The sequence below is a fragment of the Perna viridis genome, chromosome 10 (assembly GCF_037379345.1).
Source record: "Perna viridis isolate PV_CMFRI_1.1 ecotype Kerala chromosome 10, ASM3737934v1, whole genome shotgun sequence".
In the NCBI taxonomy this organism is placed as follows: Eukaryota; Metazoa; Mollusca; class Bivalvia; order Mytilida; family Mytilidae; genus Perna; species Perna viridis.
Genome location: NC_142454.1, coordinates 10671241 through 10690269, shown reverse-complemented (window position 1 = coordinate 10690269; position 19029 = coordinate 10671241). Strand labels below are relative to the sequence as shown.

The 19029-nt window shown below is 33.1% G+C and overlaps 2 protein-coding genes across 4 annotated transcripts; both read right to left on the bottom strand.

Moving 5' to 3' along the window:
- Positions 1-3356: 3356 nt before the first annotated feature.
- LOC148604495 (uncharacterized) lies at positions 3357-7933 on the bottom strand. 3 transcript variants are annotated; one of them, XM_088550996.1, is made up of 6 exons: positions 7683-7923; positions 6077-6165; positions 5282-5396; positions 4425-4471; positions 4017-4040; positions 3357-3610 (listed from the first exon to the last, which is right to left on the bottom strand). In XM_088550996.1, exons 1-6 carry the CDS (start codon positions 7706-7708, stop codon positions 3495-3497), a joined length of 417 nt encoding a protein of 138 aa, XP_088407122.1. In that variant the 5' UTR covers positions 7709-7923; the 3' UTR covers positions 3357-3494. The 3 variants fall into 3 exon arrangements, with proteins under 3 accessions (XP_088407122.1, XP_088407123.1, XP_088407125.1); XM_088550997.1 differs by having other exon boundaries at positions 6095-6165; positions 7683-7914; XM_088550999.1 differs by lacking the exon at positions 4017-4040 and having other exon boundaries at positions 7683-7933.
- Positions 7934-11251: 3318 nt separating this feature from the next.
- Positions 11252-18138, bottom strand: LOC148604494 (uncharacterized). The gene is made up of 4 exons (XM_088551010.1): positions 18033-18138; positions 15820-15872; positions 15179-15235; positions 11252-11900 (listed from the first exon to the last, which is right to left on the bottom strand). The coding sequence occupies exon 4, from the start codon at positions 11824-11826 to the stop codon at positions 11440-11442; it is 387 nt and encodes a 128-aa protein (XP_088407136.1). The 5' UTR covers positions 11827-11900; positions 15179-15235; positions 15820-15872; positions 18033-18138; the 3' UTR covers positions 11252-11439.
- Between the last annotated feature and the right edge of the window lie 891 nt (positions 18139-19029).

The window sequence follows — 19029 nt, the reverse complement described above, 5'->3', positions numbered from 1 at the left end:
AGGCCATTATCAATACCTTGGGCATGTTACAGGGTCAATATGGAAAATGCCGTATATTAATACTATAATACCAGTTTATGTGTATATATCGCAAATTATCGCTAGGTTCATATAAACATGAACGCATAATGCACAGATGCATATCAATCATCAATCTTGAAAACCGTTGACGCATGCATAAACCATAGTCGTTTAAACCATTGACGCATAAACCATAAAATAATTGACATGAAAATTACAAGGAAAATATAAAATATACGCAAGTCACAATATTAAAACACAAACAAACCTAAAAACAACAAAGAACATAAAAATAACCAAAATAATTCGTACAAAGTAACAACTACAGGTAGCTTTTGTAACACCCACCTAGTGGATCAAAAAAATTCGAGGCCGAGTTAGACGAAAGTGGGAAGAAACCATGATATGCTGAACACATCGGTTCTCATTTTACAGATGGATACGTTGCAAAGGCCCACGAAAGAGTTCATGATTCACTTGAAAGTTTTCTTATACTTTTGATCTTGTCATTGCACCAGTAAGGTAATGCAGCACCTTGCCTCCGTATCCAGTCCTAAGTATTTCTCTCTTTCCCTTAGGGCAGGACTATTCGTTGGATGGTAGACTTATTTTGTAAAGGGAGTATAGTAAAGTGAGAGGTAAAGAAAAGAGTTTATTTTGAATGACTGTGATGAACTCAAAGAGATTTTTGTACGAAAGGAAGAAGACCATCTATGGAGACATCATGTATCTTACATGTAGGTAATTAAGGTATAGTTGCGACGACTATGACTCCTTATCTGTCTTCGGTATGTTTTCTAGGTAAATGTGTGTATTTAACAACAATTTAGAATTTCGGCTAATTTCAGAATATTATGTTTATCTTATGAGAGGCTTTCATCTTTATTCTTTTATTTAGCAAAAAGGCGGGGTAGGAGTAACGTGAGAGATAGTCATATCATATATACATGCAGTATTATTCAAATGTTTTAGTTCGTTTGATGGTATGAGAACCGATTAATTCTTAGAAACTGATGGTAAAAGAAAACTATTGACCAAACTTTACGACAAACGTGATGACTTTTCATTCAGAATTGTCAACTTTCCTTTCATCTGTGGCAACATCCCTTCGGCTCCTGCATATGGAGGGTTCATATAACAACTCATACGTTAAGCCAGAGCTTGCCGAAACTACGCAGACTTTTTGTGTCGCGTTAGAACTCTAACAAATAGGTTTCTGGAACAAGGTTATGTTGCTACAAGATTGAAGTCATCACTACAGAAGTTTTTGGTCGTTATCATGAACTCGTGGATCGTTATGATGTATCCATCTGCACCATGAGAACTGATTTATTCAACGGGTCATAGTTTTCCTTTCCTCGTTTGTCTACTCCGGACTTGACTTTTTATGAGCAACTCAGCGGGTGTTTCTAGAAAAGCAGAGGACGCTTACCCTACCGGTGCACCTGGTCCATGCTCCCAGTTTTTAGTAGAGTCCGAGTTGCTCATTTGCTTTTGTTACTTTGTATGTATGATTTTAGTTACTTTGTTGTGTATGTCTGTTTCCCATGTTTGGTCTTTGTCCCTGGATTACATTATTTTGATTACCGCTATAACGTTGGTTCCCTTGATTACTCTCCGTAGTCAAGATCAAGCTTTGTAACCTGTTTGTAATTTTTGACCGAGTATTATTTTGTGATACAATTCGCTATTCCACCATTTTTTTTATTTAGTTCTGACATTTTCCCGAAACTCGATTTTACTTGTTTTCAGTCATATGCATTCTTCGGATTGTTTTCACTTAAATTGTTGTCGTTTTCATCATGCATGCTGGTCCTATTTAAAGTTCTAATTTTATTCTTTGAACTGGACTTTTTTACATTGCCTTATATGGAGAGATGTTTCCATAAACAAATAGCTTCATTAGTGGACGTTTAGATATAATGAGATGTCGAATTGTCATGTGTTTTTAATAATTATTCCTGCCAATAACCACTTTAGAATTCTGAAATAGGTGAAGTACCAATCATATGATCGGATGTTAACAAAAAAAACAACAATACGGAAGGAAATAATCCTGTGCATACGGCACTCTTTACAGTAATGTTGTGACATCAGCTCTGGAAGTTTAACAATGTTTTTTGCACACGACACCTAATCTATAAAATCAAAACAAACAAAGTCAAACAATGCTCATATCATGGCTACACACGATAGTTAATAGTCCCTTTGATAATCGGAGGCTCTTACAATCTTTAGAACTATGTTCTTATTCAATATGTACATGTCTGAAGATGTGTTCTCTTTCAATCATATTTAAGGACTTGTTAATATTTTTATCTTCTTCCGTTAATTACTTACTATACATACTTATATTGTTTGTCGTTTTAACACACTTCCCGGTACTTAAAAATAAATATATATATAAATTAAAAAAAAAATGTATAGAGTGGTCAGTAGAACAGAAAATTAAATTTTGACAAAAATGGTACATGCGTAGCGCTTTAAACGAAATAAGAAAACTGGCGCAAAAGGATAACTGGTTTAAAAGAGTCTCTTTTTGGCACGAAATGAGATCACCCAACATTTCTGGGTTCTACATCCATGTTTTTGTAATAAGTTTCCCCTACAAAAGAGGCGTTTATACAGCAGCAAAGAATAGCCCTGGAGTTTAGGTGTGCATCATTTGGATATGTCGAAAACCATAACTCAAAATGAGTTGTACATAGCTTAATCAAACTTATGTATTATAAAATATTTTTTTTATATAAATATTTCAACAGGAAATTAGAAGATCTGTATTCAGTATAGTATAGTTTAATAAATCACGTATCATATCTCGCGAGACCTAATATAGTGTACTTCCCTTCCTAAATGTAAGACGGAAATCAATTGTATTTTTGTTTACTTCCACTATACAAAATGTATACAGCCCAACATTTTAAGGAATGGGTTCAAAGAAACATGAAGAGAAACACTAAGTAACACTATGAATCACTTTATAAAAAATATAGTTCAAAATATTAAATGCATTTGTATGAATACTGTTCATAGAAAATCAATGGCCTCAATATTAATATCCATCACACAAATATGTACAGTAATTACACGCTTATTGGCAATCAGTACGCACAAGCATATGTTCATGATGAATTCAATTGAATGAATGACAGAAAATGTCAGATATGGTTGCATTTGTATGAATACTGTTCATAGAAAATCAATGGCCTCAATATTAATATCCATCACACAAATATGTACAGTAATTACACGCTTATTGGCAATCAGTACGCACAAGCATATGTTCATGATGAATTCAATTGAATGAATGACAGAAAATGTCAGATATTTTCCTGTTTCAAACGCCCAAAATCACGGATCATTTCTTTCTCATTGATGTCGTCATAACAATTCTCACTTTTTCTGACATTATTCTTCATCTTCTCCACTTTGGTTGGTATATCCAGCCTAGGAAACGTCGAAAACATTCCACTTCATGCCCTGATTTTACCGATCAACCATTCTCTATTCCTGAAGGCTGCGATACCGAAGGCTATAGTTAATCCAATAGCAGCAATGCATGACATAAATATGATAACGGCAGGGGTGCCTAAAACGAATTTTCAAATACATCAGTTACGACAAACATTTTGTCTTCCCGCTACAAATCGAACAAAGAGAGAAACATTTCTGTTTTGTTTTGTTTTTTTTTTTTTTTTTTTGAATGTCGCAAAATATAATTATATGAAAAGCTACTATTACAAATGCAAGAAAATAAAGAGGTCTGTATAAATGGACCTGGAAAATATGGGAATAATTTGACATTATTTTTTTTTTGTGTGTAAATACAAAAAGAATTTAGCTACATGTACTATAACATGTAAGTTCATGTATTTTGCTTTTGTTTTCTTGTAATAGGTGTCTGAGGACTTATTATCTGGCGACACTATGTGCTATTGAGTTATAAACATTTTGCGTACGACTGTGATACACTAGCACTTATTAATCCGTCCTACCTGTAGATCCAAATCCACTTTCCGCTGTTGAAAGAAAGCACAGAGTGTATGTAGTAATGTAGTGAATGCATTCTTTTTGAATTTCCAAGGGAAATGTTATTCTTTTATTTTATTTTATTTTATTTTATTTATTTATTTTTTTTTTTGTCTTAAAAGGATCACTAACCTATAAAATGATTTATAACAAAGTTTTTATTTCAGGTGTTCACCAGTAAATGCCAATTTTCTGAATTTGTACGAAAAAGACCGTTGTAGGAAACCAACAGCTGTGCTATTATTGCACATTATACGCCCGTTTTTAAAGACCAATAATTCGGAAATTGAAATTTATATTCTGAAAAGGGAGACGGGAGGTCCGAAGATAGGAAGAACTTATTGATACAAAATTAATTTACATTTACAATCTACCTGTGTTATTCTTAGGCGTAGAAATGCAACCATCAACAGGATCACATCTACAGAAAAAAATCATAACACATTTGAGGAAGAAACACGTCCGTGATATATGAAAAAATGATAACTCATACGTAAGGGGATCAACGACCATTTAGAGCATTGTATATGGAAATCTGTAAAATGACTAACTACAGTACGTCGATTTTGCATTTTGCATTATTAACACACAACACAATTCTAATAAATTTTGCGTCTTGTACAAGCTTCATATACATTGTATTACAAAAGACCCACATATATAAAAGATGGAAATAGACGAACACAAAGACGAGAAAAAAAAGTGATCTTAGATTTGTAAATACAATCTTAATGAAAAAATATCATTGAAAACAATTTTGCTTTTCGTAAATATATCATGACAACCACATTGCGAAGGCAGCGTAGGACTGGAATAATGATTTAAAATCGTCACAAAATGAACTCTAAGCTATATGTCCATGGGCGGATCAAAACACTTCGAAAAGAAGGTGCGATTCCTTAGAAAAAGGGGATGCTAGGTAATTATTTACCGTTTATTATGCTCCCAGTTTTTAGTGAAGTCCGAGTTGCTCATTTGCTTTTGTTACTTTGTATGTATGATTTTAGTTGCTTTGTGTTCTTTGTTGTGTGTGTTTGTTTTCCATGTCTGGTCTTTGTCCCTGATTACATTCATTCTTTTGATTACCGCTATAACCTTGGTTCCCATGATTACGCTTTTACACATGAAAATGACAAATTTTCCGAAACAGGCAACGGGAGTGTCAACTGATGTCATTGTTTTAGTTTTAGATTTATTTATATAAAGAAAATATATCAGATGTTATAGTTACCGCTGGGTCGGTCCACATTCACATGTTCCTGTACAATCAACTCCATAAGCGCCAGCTGTGCACTTAACACATGCCTTACCTTGTGTTTCACTGAATACAAATCCAGGTTTGAATCCTAAATCATTAAACATATATGTCGAAGTATGAAGTTCAAGATTTAGTGCAGACTTCTAATTTCTCGGTCTCCATACATGTACACTTCTATTATAATGCATCTTTAATGTTCATTCATAATTAACACGTGTTGCAAAACCTCAAAATTCGTATAAGGTCTATAAGTACAAAAGCAATACCAATTTTGAAAGACTATGACACATTCTACCTAAATAAAAAAAAATATGCTAGTGTCCTTGGTGATAGAAGACAAATAGCCTATATCTGTACATTTATCAGTTACAATCACTACACTATTAGTTCCATAACGGAACTAGCAATGAGAACGAGATAAAAAGACCAGACGTGCAGTAAAAGCGCTATAGAAAGACGAAATCATAAATGATTATACTCGGTTACGGACAAAGAGGGTGATATCTCGTTTTTGTACTGGAAAGATGTGCCTATCCTTTTTAGTACCAATACAAAAGTAATTTTTTGTCCGAGTGCATTTTCATATTATTTTTAGAGATGCGTACTTTTATCTAAACAAATATATATCCTGGAGGGACCAACAGTCCTGATCTTAAAGCCAAATTTCTGTCTGCATTTTTAGGGCCAAAATCCAATTCTTACAACAAATGTCATTGGTGTATCAGATTTCATCAGTTGAATTAATATTTTAAAGACAAATATTCTTACTTTTATAACAGCACTCACCACAAGTTGAATTTGCTATTTCAATTAGGGGATGACAGCAAAAATAGCCAGTAACAAGTCTATTGTTCATTCTGTAATAAAAAAAAATGAAAACAATTCTACCCATGTCTTCGCAACCTTTATTTTTGTTATAAAGTAATCAAGGAACGATCCACGAGCTTATGAAGACGACCGTAAATTTTCTGTAGTGATTATTCAACCTTGTACCAATATAAACCTGTTTCAAAAGCCTAGTTGTAATAAATCTAGCGCGGTACAAAAAGTCTGCGTAATAACGGCAAGCTCCTATATAACGTATGAAAACTCCGTACGCAGGTGTTGAAGTGATGTTGCAACAGATGAAAAGACAGTTGACAATACGGAATAAAAAATCATCGCTTTTATCGTATAGTTTGATCAATAGTTTTCATTTAAAATCGATCTCTAATTGTTGGTCAAGATATCAGACATCACAGTGTCTGTAATATGATTTATCTCATGTTCTGTTGGGTAGATGCGCAGTACAAATCCCAGAAACTAGGATTGTTTAACGATAATACGTCATCTATATAGCAGAAACATAGGTCATAGAATCTGGCCAAACAATGTTCCTTTCTTTGAATTATATCAGCTATAAAGTCAGACTCAAATGAGTAAAGGAATAGGTCAGCAAGTATAGGAGCACAATTTGTTTCCTTCGGAATGCCGAACGTTTGTTGAAAAACGCGCCCGCCACACTGGAAAAATATATTGTCGATCAACATAAATTCCAGCATTTAGATAACATCTTCTTCCGTGTATTTGAAAGTAGATTTGAAATAGTATTTTTAAAGAATGGGAAATCTTTAATAAGAAATACATCTGTATATAGGTAAACCGTCATTTTTGGAGTAACAAAGATGTACATTGTTTTTGAGTCGGGATAGAGAATAGAAGTATAAAGAGTTGAAAAAGCATAGGTTTTTTTATGTTTTTGTGTTCTGATAATAATCTTGAAATGAGGATTTCAAGAAGATCTTTCGAATTTTTCACGTGGTACGACCGGTGACCCTCCTTGACAGCTGTGAGCATTAGAGCTAAGAGATTTGAAAGAAAGAGGTTTGGTGGTACATTTGCAGATCCAGCTATTTAGCGTTCTTGTATGGAGTTACGAAATCAAGTACATAGATGGTAGATCACAATCATCGTCTTTGGTAAAGAGACCAAAAGAGGATAGCACATATTTATGGTTTTCTACTATCTCTTCTTTGGAGAATGGTTAAAACACACTTACTTGTTGAAAGTTTTGAAAAATTTTGACACTGATTTGTGTACAGTAGAGTAATCAAGGGAACCTAAGTTATAGTGGCGATCAAGATTGTAATCCAGTTACAAAGACCAGACATTGAAAACAGACATACACAACAAAGAACATTAAGTGACTACAATCATACATACAAAGTAACAAAAGCAAATAATAGAATAACATGCATGAATTCTATACGATAACGACAGCATACTACCTTGTGAAATAATTCCTTAATACTTCATTATAATTTTAATCATTACACAATTACAGTTGTTAATGTTCTGAGTATATTTTTTTATTTATTATTATTGTAGGCTTTACCTTTTATAAATGGAACACTTTTTCATTCCTTAAATCACCGTACTATAAACAATTAAGTATACACAGTTGTTGATAATATAGAGACTGGCCATTTTAATTCTATTTGAGGAAACATTTTAATTATATTACCATTTTATACTGTATAACTCAGGAAATCGGTTAGGAAATAGAGTTGAAATTATTTCCGTTTTTCCGTATTGAGATACGAGAAGAGCAGCAGATTCGTTATAATAATGCAACATGTATAAAAATGAAAAAAAAATAAATAAAGTAATAGAAACAAACGAAATAAAGTTATCTAGAAAAAGAAAATATATTAAATATAATCACAGAATTAACATTAAAAAAAACACAGAGAGCAAATGAGAAGTTTCAATGATGTAAAAACGGCGTTGAGAATCTTTTGGAAAGGTTTGCTAGATATGTCATATTACATGTAATATTATTTGACCTTCGAACGAAAGACAACATTTATTTGATTTTGATGATATGAAGTTAGAAATTCAGATCACGATACAATTAGCATTACACTGATATCCGATGAAAGGGAAATTAAGGGAACCATGATTAGAACGGTTATAAAAAAATGATCCAAAGATAACGACTTGCAATAAAAAAAAGACACTATCAACTAAGTTTAAGAAAACCCAAACCAAACGTAAATTATCAATCGTGACTCCACTAAAAATGTAACATTAAACGGATGAATGCTAGCGTAAGCATTCCATGTTTTTCTAAAATCATGTAAAGATGCGTGCTCGTAAGATAGAAAATGTAAAATAATTTTTGGCCAGTGAGTTGAATGAATGTTCCTAACAGTTTACCTGAGAAGATGTTACCGATAATTTACATTCACCTTAGATATAGCAGATTCACAAAATGATTTATACACAATACGATATACCTGAATAAAAGGGAAAACAAAATTTGATACTTATAGCAATCCTTTCAGTAGTGAGCGTCTTAGTTGTACCATTATACCCAAGGAAAATTCTTATGGAATACCTAGACTCACATTGGTAAAAAAAGGGCAAATACATATGAACCTTTGTAAAGGCCCGAGGCCTAAATGTCCATTTTTATTTGATAATTCATTGAGAGGTTTGGATATCAAAATATATATCAGTAAGCAGCGTCAGCGAAAGACCTATAGACCAACTGATAATTTGTGCACAAGATGACAGAATTGAAAAAAAATATTTAAACTGCAACCTCTCTTCTTGAACAGCCAAAATGTATTGACCATATATTTTCTAGTGATTTATGGGTCACTGACTGAATATAACTTTTGCGACATCACAAACGTTAAATTGTTTTGAAGTTGCCAGGATGTCTAACGCTTCGAATAAAAACGTTGTTTTCCTTCGTTAAAGAACGTCATTTTTCGTTTGAACATTTTGGTGCTGATATCAACTATGATAATGCACGGACTTGACAGTCATTCGTCTCGAAACAGTGAAAGTAATCTACACAGCCTTGCAATACCCGCGGTTCTAATCCTCAGCCGTATACTAGTTTTATGTCAATTCAATGCACTGTTTTTGTTTTTGTAAATATTCACTTCAAAGAAGATATACTGACTGATTGCAATAATTAATACGATTAAATGACTAAATATTTGGGTGATATTTCATGATAAGATCTACATATGATGCAAGCTTTTCAGTATTGAGAATTCTATACACTCCAATGACTCCTGTGTTCGTTGGTTGCAATCGGTAAAACCATTAACGTGCACAAAATGTAAATGAATAGAGACGTATGGTAAAACAATCTCGTTGATATGCCTTGACATGAACATTTAAATAATTGGTTGTGTTGTTGAAAAAATACATCTTAACTGTACACGCTGAAGTCTTATTGATACTGGTTTTGGTCACACAAACAAATTTTACCGATAAACTGACTGTGCAATATCCCGCATTTTAAATCAGACTATACTAAGATACCTAGACAAATAATTCCAAATTGAAAGATTTGTTGAATGTAAACTTTCGAAATGTTTCTATAATCAACCAATTTACAGGAACTTCTCTGTGACTCGTGTCGAAGAGCTGCATTATTGTTGCTAGACTATTACTGGATTATTCTCCTTTGCAATATGACAAGTACTGCTAGTGGAACAGGACATGCTTACCTCTTCGGAGCACCTAATACCACTCCTGTTCTTTTTATTGAGTTTATTTTGCTAGTGCTTTGATTTTTTTGTTATTGTCTTGTTTTTTTCTGTTCTTGAGTCTGTATATGTTTTCTGTTATTATAAGTTTGCAGCATTGTTTATGTGGATCGTCATAAACTACTGTTTTTACCCCAGTCAATGATTTGAATTTTGACATTATTCAAACGCCGGCGCTTTGGCATTACAATGTATTTTTTGCCGATATTTAGTGTTAAAATTAACAAAAATCATTTTAAATTTAACTTTGAAAAAAAAATAATGTCAGACTTTGATATCAGTGAAACCTGTCTAAACCGAACCCTGAATAATTCGAAAACCTGCCTTAACCAGATACTTCTTGACGTCCTCTTGTATCAATTTTAATATAATTTAATCTGGGTAAACCGAACACCTTTCGAAACCGAATAAATGTTAAGTCTGAAAGGGATTCGATTTAGACAGTTTTCACTGTACTTGTCAGTAATAAATACCATAACGGAAATATTTTAACATGACATCCGTTTACATAAAATTAGTTTTGCCCCATAAAGATATGTCAATGTCTAAGTGGCGTAAGCGTTACCATGAATTGCACACCTTCTGCATACCTACTGAAAAAAGAATGAGTAAGGCACCACCTACTACCAACCAAGCATCGGACTTCTACATTTTTGTTACGTTTATTAAGTAATTGAAAAAAGGGACGATAACTGAAACAGGCGAGATAGGTTTGGTACATTTTTTTGTAAAACGGTTGTCCATTAAAACATTGAATACCTAAGCTTACTGATAATGTAAATATAACTTTCTTTAGTTATTAACTGCATATCTTAATTAAATGCCATTTTGACTTTGCATTTACTTTCCTGACGCATTTCTGTGCTCCTATCTGGATGAACATAGTAGTATATCGTTAGTCTGGCATGCGACGCTGGTAATACGAATACTCAATATTTCAGACAATAAAGAAACACTTTAGTCAAATGCACCAACTCACTGTAGTAAGTATAGTACAGTATTTGTTTGGCTTTTGTATACGATTTAAGAAATAAATTCTTTCCTTAAACACGATAAAAGCACCTTCATTAACTGAGCTGACATGATTACATAACTTAGATTATTTTTCGTAATCTAGTATTTGAATACAAAGCTGCGCACAGGAAGTTCATTTTTGTCCAATATATATATATCAATCATTTGAATTTAATATATAGATGATTAACTAATCTACATAATCATTATATGCATTATTGTGCATAGTGGCTAGTGACAAAGTGAATTTGATTTGGTAAGGGTAACGTCCGCCGATTCTCTGTCACTTGCGAGATGACATATGCGATAGAAAAATTCTGTGGAACTACTACAACTCTTTTTGTTTTGTTTTGTTTTTATTTTATTTTATATAAACAAAATGTATTTACACTGTTACGATATCTGGACGGAAAAGTTAAAATAAAAAAGAGAGATAAAAATACAATACTATTTTTATTTTTGTGACCAAAAAATGCAAATACTGCGATAAATGTTGGAAAGAAATGAACGATAAAAAGGGCCCTCCGACACCACCTGTCTCAAGAACAGGTCATATACAATAACTCCTTACTCACTGAGATATGACTCTGTATATTCATGAGATTCAGCTGAACCCTTTAGAATAGGCATATATGGATAAAGGTAGTCAGAGGTTATATCAGCGACTGATCCGGAGTTGCTGTTCTCAGAAGTCTGAGAAAAGAGTTTTGGTGTCATGTAATGAACAACTGGGTCAAGATATCCATCATCTTTATTTTCTATTGCGTCAGTGTTGTTAATTTCTAAATTATCGACCTGTGCTGGTATTTCTTGTTGAAGATTTCTTTCTAGTACATTTTCTTCAATTTCCTCATACTGGTTTTCATACTCCAAATCATTGCTGTTTGTTTGTTGGACGCTTGTCTGTTGTTTTCTACCTCGATGTAATATTATATGTATGGCAATATGTATCATGATGGAAATAACGATGACAATTACTAAAATACCACTTATATAAATATACGATGAGTGTGTGGTCCAAAAGGATTCTATAATGAAATCATTCATATCAATAAACATACATGGATAATATTCTAAATGTACTTAAAGTAATGTTGTGTTATATCTCTGTAAATTTTATCCCACTGAAATGTTTTTTTCCAATGTAGTGTTTTTATCAAATGTGGGTCGAATAATAAGATTTGTTTATATTGAAATTGGAAATTTCAGAAAATAATTATAAGTTCCATAAGAAAGCAGCCACATTTTGCACAAAATAAAAAAGTTGTGTCTTTTCATTGAATTTTAGTGCTTTCTTTATAATTTTTTTTCTTTAACCGTTGCAGTTATTCAAAAACCAACATTCATTTGTGAGGAAGGATGCATTTGTGGTATGGAATCGATGAAACAAAATTTTGCTGTGCCAATTACTGCATAGGTTCTGCATGGACGCCCTCTTAAAATTTGTGTAATGGTGTTTAAGTGAAGTGCGGGCAATATTCATTTCCTAAAACACTTGAGTTGAATAGGTTGAAAGAATAATTTACTTTTGTTACTTTGTATGTATGATTTTAGTTACTTTATGTTCTTTTTTGTGTATGTCTGTTTTCCATGTCTGGTTTTGTCCCTGGATTACATTCTTTTGATTACCGTTATAACCTTGGTTCCCTTGATTACTCTTTTAAATCAAACAATTTAAAATTATCATGTTTATTATAACATCTTCCTAGAATATGATAAGATCATATGTTCTTGATCTTGTTAAACATAAAGGTTGCACCTGAAGGATAAAACACATACTTAGAAGACATAGGACTTATGGCGATGAAGCTTAGTGTCAAATATGACACCACCCCCTACAAATTAGAAGCTAAGAAAATGTTACCACAACTGTTCGAACGTACAGACGGATCTATTGATGATATAATAGTTGTTGATAAACTGGTCAATATCGTGATACTTAGACTGACTGTCCTACGGGCATTCTTAATATCACGATATTGACCAGTCTGTCAACAACTATTATGTTTATTTCATTGAGGAACCATTTCCTTGACTCTTTTTTCAAATAATTCTTGTGAAATAAATCTCATATTTATCTTATTCTGTTAAGCACTAATGTTATACAACTGGACCATATCTCTTCCATTCTAAAATACAGTGTTGAAACCAAAACAAACTTCTCACAATAGTACTAGCGTCTTCGTCAATTCCTTGCTGTTGACAAAATGATCTAGATAGTATGTGCTTCCGATTAGCTGCTGTGTATTGCTTGTCGGGCTGAACAACCCAGTTGCATAATTTACTGGGTTTAAATATCCTGTCGTGCCCAAATTTTAATTTGGGATAATTTTACAGCATTTCGTCCAACAGAATAGATAACCAGTCCAAAACGTAGCCCCGATTAACACTTGGTTTTCTCTGTGAACCATTCGCAGTAAGCATAAACCTCAAAGGAGTCTCTCATTGATTGAAATTGTTTTTAAAGGTAAGCTTATTCTTCGGACACCCCAGTTTACTCTGCCTTGTGGTCGGCTCAGACTGCTTTCTTTGTACATCACAAGGCGTTTCATGCTTTCCGACATAGGTTTTTGTTACTATAGTATTTTTGTCCTTTGCCTACAAGGGGATGTATATCTCTTGCTTATTCGCCTTCAATGCATTCAATTTCAACTTTATTTGTTGGACTCCATATACATTATTAATCAGACTTGGATCGAACTTGGCGATGTTTTTGCTTATTTGGCATTCTAAAAGGTTAGGGATTCTTTTGACTTGGTAGTATTTGGTTACTCTTATGCACGTTTTCGGTCTACTTCTTCATGGATCGGTGCAAAATGTATGGTCCGGTGCAAATACCCCCGCATGTGATTTTCTTGCTGACAGGTTCATATAGTGATACATATATACTGGACCCAACTCAGTAGCCAGTGTTTGTCTATGTCGATTTCGAGTTGAAATTACATGTAATAATTAAAAACAAGCCACTATTCCTCTCTGTTATCTTTAACTAAAATCGTATCTAAGACCCTTTGACTTATATCAACCACAGTCGTAACACACTATGGAAAGTCTGTTTGTCCAAACGTGTATCACTTATTGACGTTAATTTCTAAGAAGTTATTGTCTCCTCTTTTAAGGCTTTTTATGGTAATTCTTCTCACACATTCCACTTACTGTCTCTCTACTATTGTACTTTTTCCTGCACTGTTTCCAGCGTTTCATCTTCAGGGAGCCTGCTGATACCGTTTTTTTTTAATTTTGCTTTATTTGTATGAACTACAGTCTTAAGTAAAGAGAGAATTCTCCAACACCAGTTCTTAAGAATGGATTTTAATTTGCCGTGAACAGTACAATCACATGGTTAAAGTCGTTATGTTGTACTTGCCGGCACACAGAAATATTTCTACCCGGTCCAATCTTGTGTAGGAGTTTTAGATTTTATACATCGCATCGCATCCACCCCAAAGAATTTCAGAAAAAGGATACTTCAGAAACAGTGAAGTCAGCCTAATATCTTAACCTACACACAGAGATTGATGGTAAAGAAAAATTATTGACCGAAATATACGACAAAAGCAGACTTTTCCTTTCCTTTTATTTCTGGCAACATCCCTTCAGCACCTGTGTGTGGAATTTTATATTACATATACTCATACGTTATGCCGTAAATACGCAGATGTTTTGTACCGCACTAGACTTCTTAAAAGTGAGCTTCTGAAACAAGGTTATGTTGCTACAAGATTGAAGTCATCACTACAGAAGAGCTATGGTCGTCATCATGAACTCGCAATCGTGAATTGCTACGGTGTATCTATCTACACCTTGATAACAGATTTGTTCAACTTTTCATAGTTTCCCTTTCCACTTTAGTCTTAACCAGATTTGATATGTTTTGAGGAACTCTTTAGGAAAACAGAGAACGCTTAACCTTCCGGTGTTCGTACATGGCCTCATTTACTTTTGTTATTTTGTATGTATTATTTTTGGTTATTTTATGTTCTTTGTCATAGATGTCTGTTTTCCGTGTCATGTCTTTGTCCCTGGATTACATTCTTTAGATTTTTGCAAGATTCTTGATTATTCTGTTTCTATATATGAGATTTCGTTTTGAAATCCACTTCCTGAGGTCAGTTTTCAGGGGACATTCCAGATTGACTTCCTCAGTTGTAAAATGACTTCATAATTTTACCCTTAGCTACCAGAGGCTTAATTCATATCCACTCTGTCACAGAATCGTGAGAGTCTGTTTACGGATTTTATTACCACTTTACCATAGATAAAAGGAGTACAGTAAAATCTGGAATTGCTTGAATATTCATCTTACCTTCCGTGTTTTTTCTTTGTTCTTCGTTTTGTAAGCCTGTCACTTCATCACGTACGACTAAAGTAAGTGATAGCACTGGTCAGATGTAGATTAGCTAAAACCCTTGTTTTAAACATATTTATTGTACACGTATTTTTTGTACAATCTTATCAATTTCACTTTGATACAAATTTTAATGCAATTTTATGTGTTTATACTTTGACAGCTACTGATTTAGGCTTTAATGTTGATTTTATTTGTCCAAAAACTTCTCTCAATGGAACGATCACAATACGACCAGTTTAATTAGACACATATTTTGTGAATCATACAGGGGCATGATAGTTTATAATACACCGAATGTAAAGATATTTTTATAACGAGTAACAATTCGTTGAAACCAAAAAAATGTTTCACCCTTGTCTTTAGAGTCTACATTTTTGGAGCCGTAATATTTAAACTCATATGTAAAATGAAAAATGTCGCAAAAGAAATTAAGTTTAATTGTAAGTAGAAGAATCGGTAACTGAAAAAAATACAATAAATCACGTAAGTATCAAAAATTATACACTTATTAAAGTTACAGTGATTTAAGCTAAATTGTAAGTAAAATTTTATCTTTTCTAGGAAACAAAAGAAATACACATTAAAAGTAACAGTACCTGGACCCCTTGTGGTTGTACTTATGTCCACGCAGCCATCCTTAAAATCACACCTGAAAAAAAAAAACTTAAAACATATAAATAAGCTACTTCAAAAAACCTTACGGATTTTCTGAAAGAGAAGATAACATTATACTCGGCGTCACATAAATAAGATACTGTTAAAATTTGAATAAAAATATTGTCTACGACTTTATTGACACTTACCGTCGTTTAAATTGTCTTAAATGACTTGCTAATTCGTTTTGCCAAACGGCTTCTCCCTAAACATTGAATCATTTAATTCCGGTGAGATTTTAATTCTCGGTCCCAATATTTACATTATCAAAAGTCGGCCATGTTTACAGTGATCGGGTTGCTAGGAGATGTTGTTTACGTTTAAATAGTTTGTCCAAAAACCGAAGAACCCAGAATGCATTTCGGCGCTAATTCGGATATCTCGGATTTATTCTACGCAAACATCGTACAACATCGAGAAGTTGATCAAGCAGACGATTGTCACCGGAGTTCGACGAGAACTTACGAACTTCGTTTGTAAACAAATCATCCCGTAGAAACCAACATGGTGGATATTAGTATAGGATTTTCCAGTAAGGATTTGTTACGCACGATTTCAGCCAATGAACGACTCGTTGGAACTATCACGTCATGCATACATGCGAACTATCTTCAGATTAAATAAAAGAGAGACAACTGTAGCCGTAAGTCCCGACAGTTTAAAAAATAGAGCTTCAAATCGAAAATGTGGTGTATGTGACTTCGAGTACAGATAAAATTGACTTGGAATATCTGTGGCCTGTGGCTTACACTTTGTTGTGTTCATTCTTATTGTAAATTGATTTAGATTGAACAATTTTTTGAATTAATCAGTAGTTAAAGAAGAATGGTATAGCAGATATCAAAGGTTTGAAAAAGAATTTGATAAATGAAATTCAAATGTTTTGCTCAGTAATTTGTCTAACCTTTTTGCAGAATGATTTGTTATTTTACTACTGCACTCCTGACATTACTGTCATATTGTTTTTATGTATACAAGCGTCTCAGAATGTGATGACTCTATTAACTACAATGCTCAGTTGGATCAAATTGATTCAGGGAAGATAATGTAAACTTATGATAGGGTCTGAAAAATTCCCAACGATGTAATACTTTTTTGGTCGTAGCTTGCCGAGTGGTCTAGGGCGCTGGACTTTGTGCAGGCAGTGTCCCGCAAAGGGAACGACCAACAATTTGAATCGCAAATTTGACAGTTCTAAAACCGTTGGGAATTTTTCAGACCCTTCTTTAAGTTTACGTTAACTGTAGTAATTTGATCTAATGGAGCAGTGTAGCGAATAGAGTCGTCACATTCTAAGACGTCTATATATATATATATGTGTGTGTGTGTGTGTGTGTGTGTGTGTGTGTGTAAAGCAGTGCTACATTCCCTTGATAACTCCAGGGTTTTTAAGTTAATTTCTGTGTTTAAAGTCTATCTGTTATAATGATAGCATTTTTGTAATATATTGGAAATAAATATCAAAATGAATTATACAGCACCTGGTATCGAACAAAAAAGTTAGTTGTCTTTAATTGTATCTGTCAGTCAGTTATTTGATGAATAGACTATACCCTGAATAAGTTAGAGTTACCTCTTTTGGTCAGTTTTAAATAGGTAATTTTATAAAAAAAACTCTTTCTGTTACAATAGCGAGAATTGAACTTTCTTTGTATTGTATGCATTTTATTGACACATCAATTTTTGCCAAATAATGTCATTGTAATCTGCCTAAGAATAAGACTTTTATTACCATTTTCTTATTTTTAACCAAATTTTAAATGCTATTTTATCTATGTCTGAGTGAAAATAAGTTTGTAACTTTAATGAAAAAAATAATTGAAGTTTGCAATTTAAAATATTTGTCCATCTTATTTTCAGTGTAAATGTGTTGTACAAGTAGCATTGCCTTATTAAGTCATAAGCTGTTATGGAGTCCTCTGTGTTTTCCTTCTTTTTTGGAGGGTGGGGGGTGGGGTGATGAAGTTATGGCATTCATTTTATGTTTTAGTATGGTTGCAAAAATACTAGTGAAACAAAATAGTAATGGCAAGAGAAAAGAGTATATAAAGGTATTTTTAGAAGAAAAAAAATAAAAAATGATTTTTTTTTTGCAGATCGAAACGTACTTTAAATTGAAAGAATTTAAGATCATATAAAACAAGTATATATTTACCTTTCATTACGCTGACAGTTACAGGATGACTTACAGTCTTTACCATAGTGTCCATAAGAGCAATTTTGGCAGAAACCTATTTCTGGTTCATATGTTTGGCCATACGGACACCATTAAAGAAATAGGCATATACTAACTAATTTAGTTGTGTGAACGAATTCATGAATTAAAACAAAAACATATTACGACAAAGACAACCCTTACCAAACAGAAAACAAAACTAATACAATTAAAGGAACCAATGTACAACTAGGTTACAAAACACTAACTTACCACAAACTCCCTGTGTCTCTACGAGAGGACGACAACAGTAGTAGGTCGTTATTTCGTTTTCACCATTTCTCCTGTAAAGAGTTATTATGTATATATACTTTCTTGTATACTTTATTTCTGCTAAACCTATGTAGAAACATTGGTATACATATAAACATGCATATTTTACAATATTAATGTACAAATACCCAACTGACAAAAAAGTAAGAAAGATAAAATAGTGAGGAATATCGTTTGAAGTATAAATGACTAACTTTTAATGTAATTTCACAATTTCCAACGTTACACCGTGTTGAACCAGACTCCATGAATAATTGGTCCGAACATGCCCAAGTTATCATTAATGGCGATCAAGAGTACTAAAAGGTTTGACCTGTGGTCGGATGTTAAACAACCAATCAATCAAATTAATTCGCAGGACAACATTCACCTGAAAACACTGCAGAAGAAACCAAATGATTACTATGAGCGAAAAGATCGATTCTTGTGAAATATACGGGGAAATTATAAGATATGTAAATTATTTTTTTATGAATAATAACACAAAAGGTAAATTGTTATAATTCTTCTTATGATATTACCCACACGTGAACACGTGTTATCTTTGTAGGTATCATTTACAGGTTGAGACAGTGACGTCAGTCAGCGGTATCATTGTTCTTGTAAGTTTTTGTATTAAGCATGGTAAAATCTAACCTTCGAATTACTATTAATTCCGATGTTC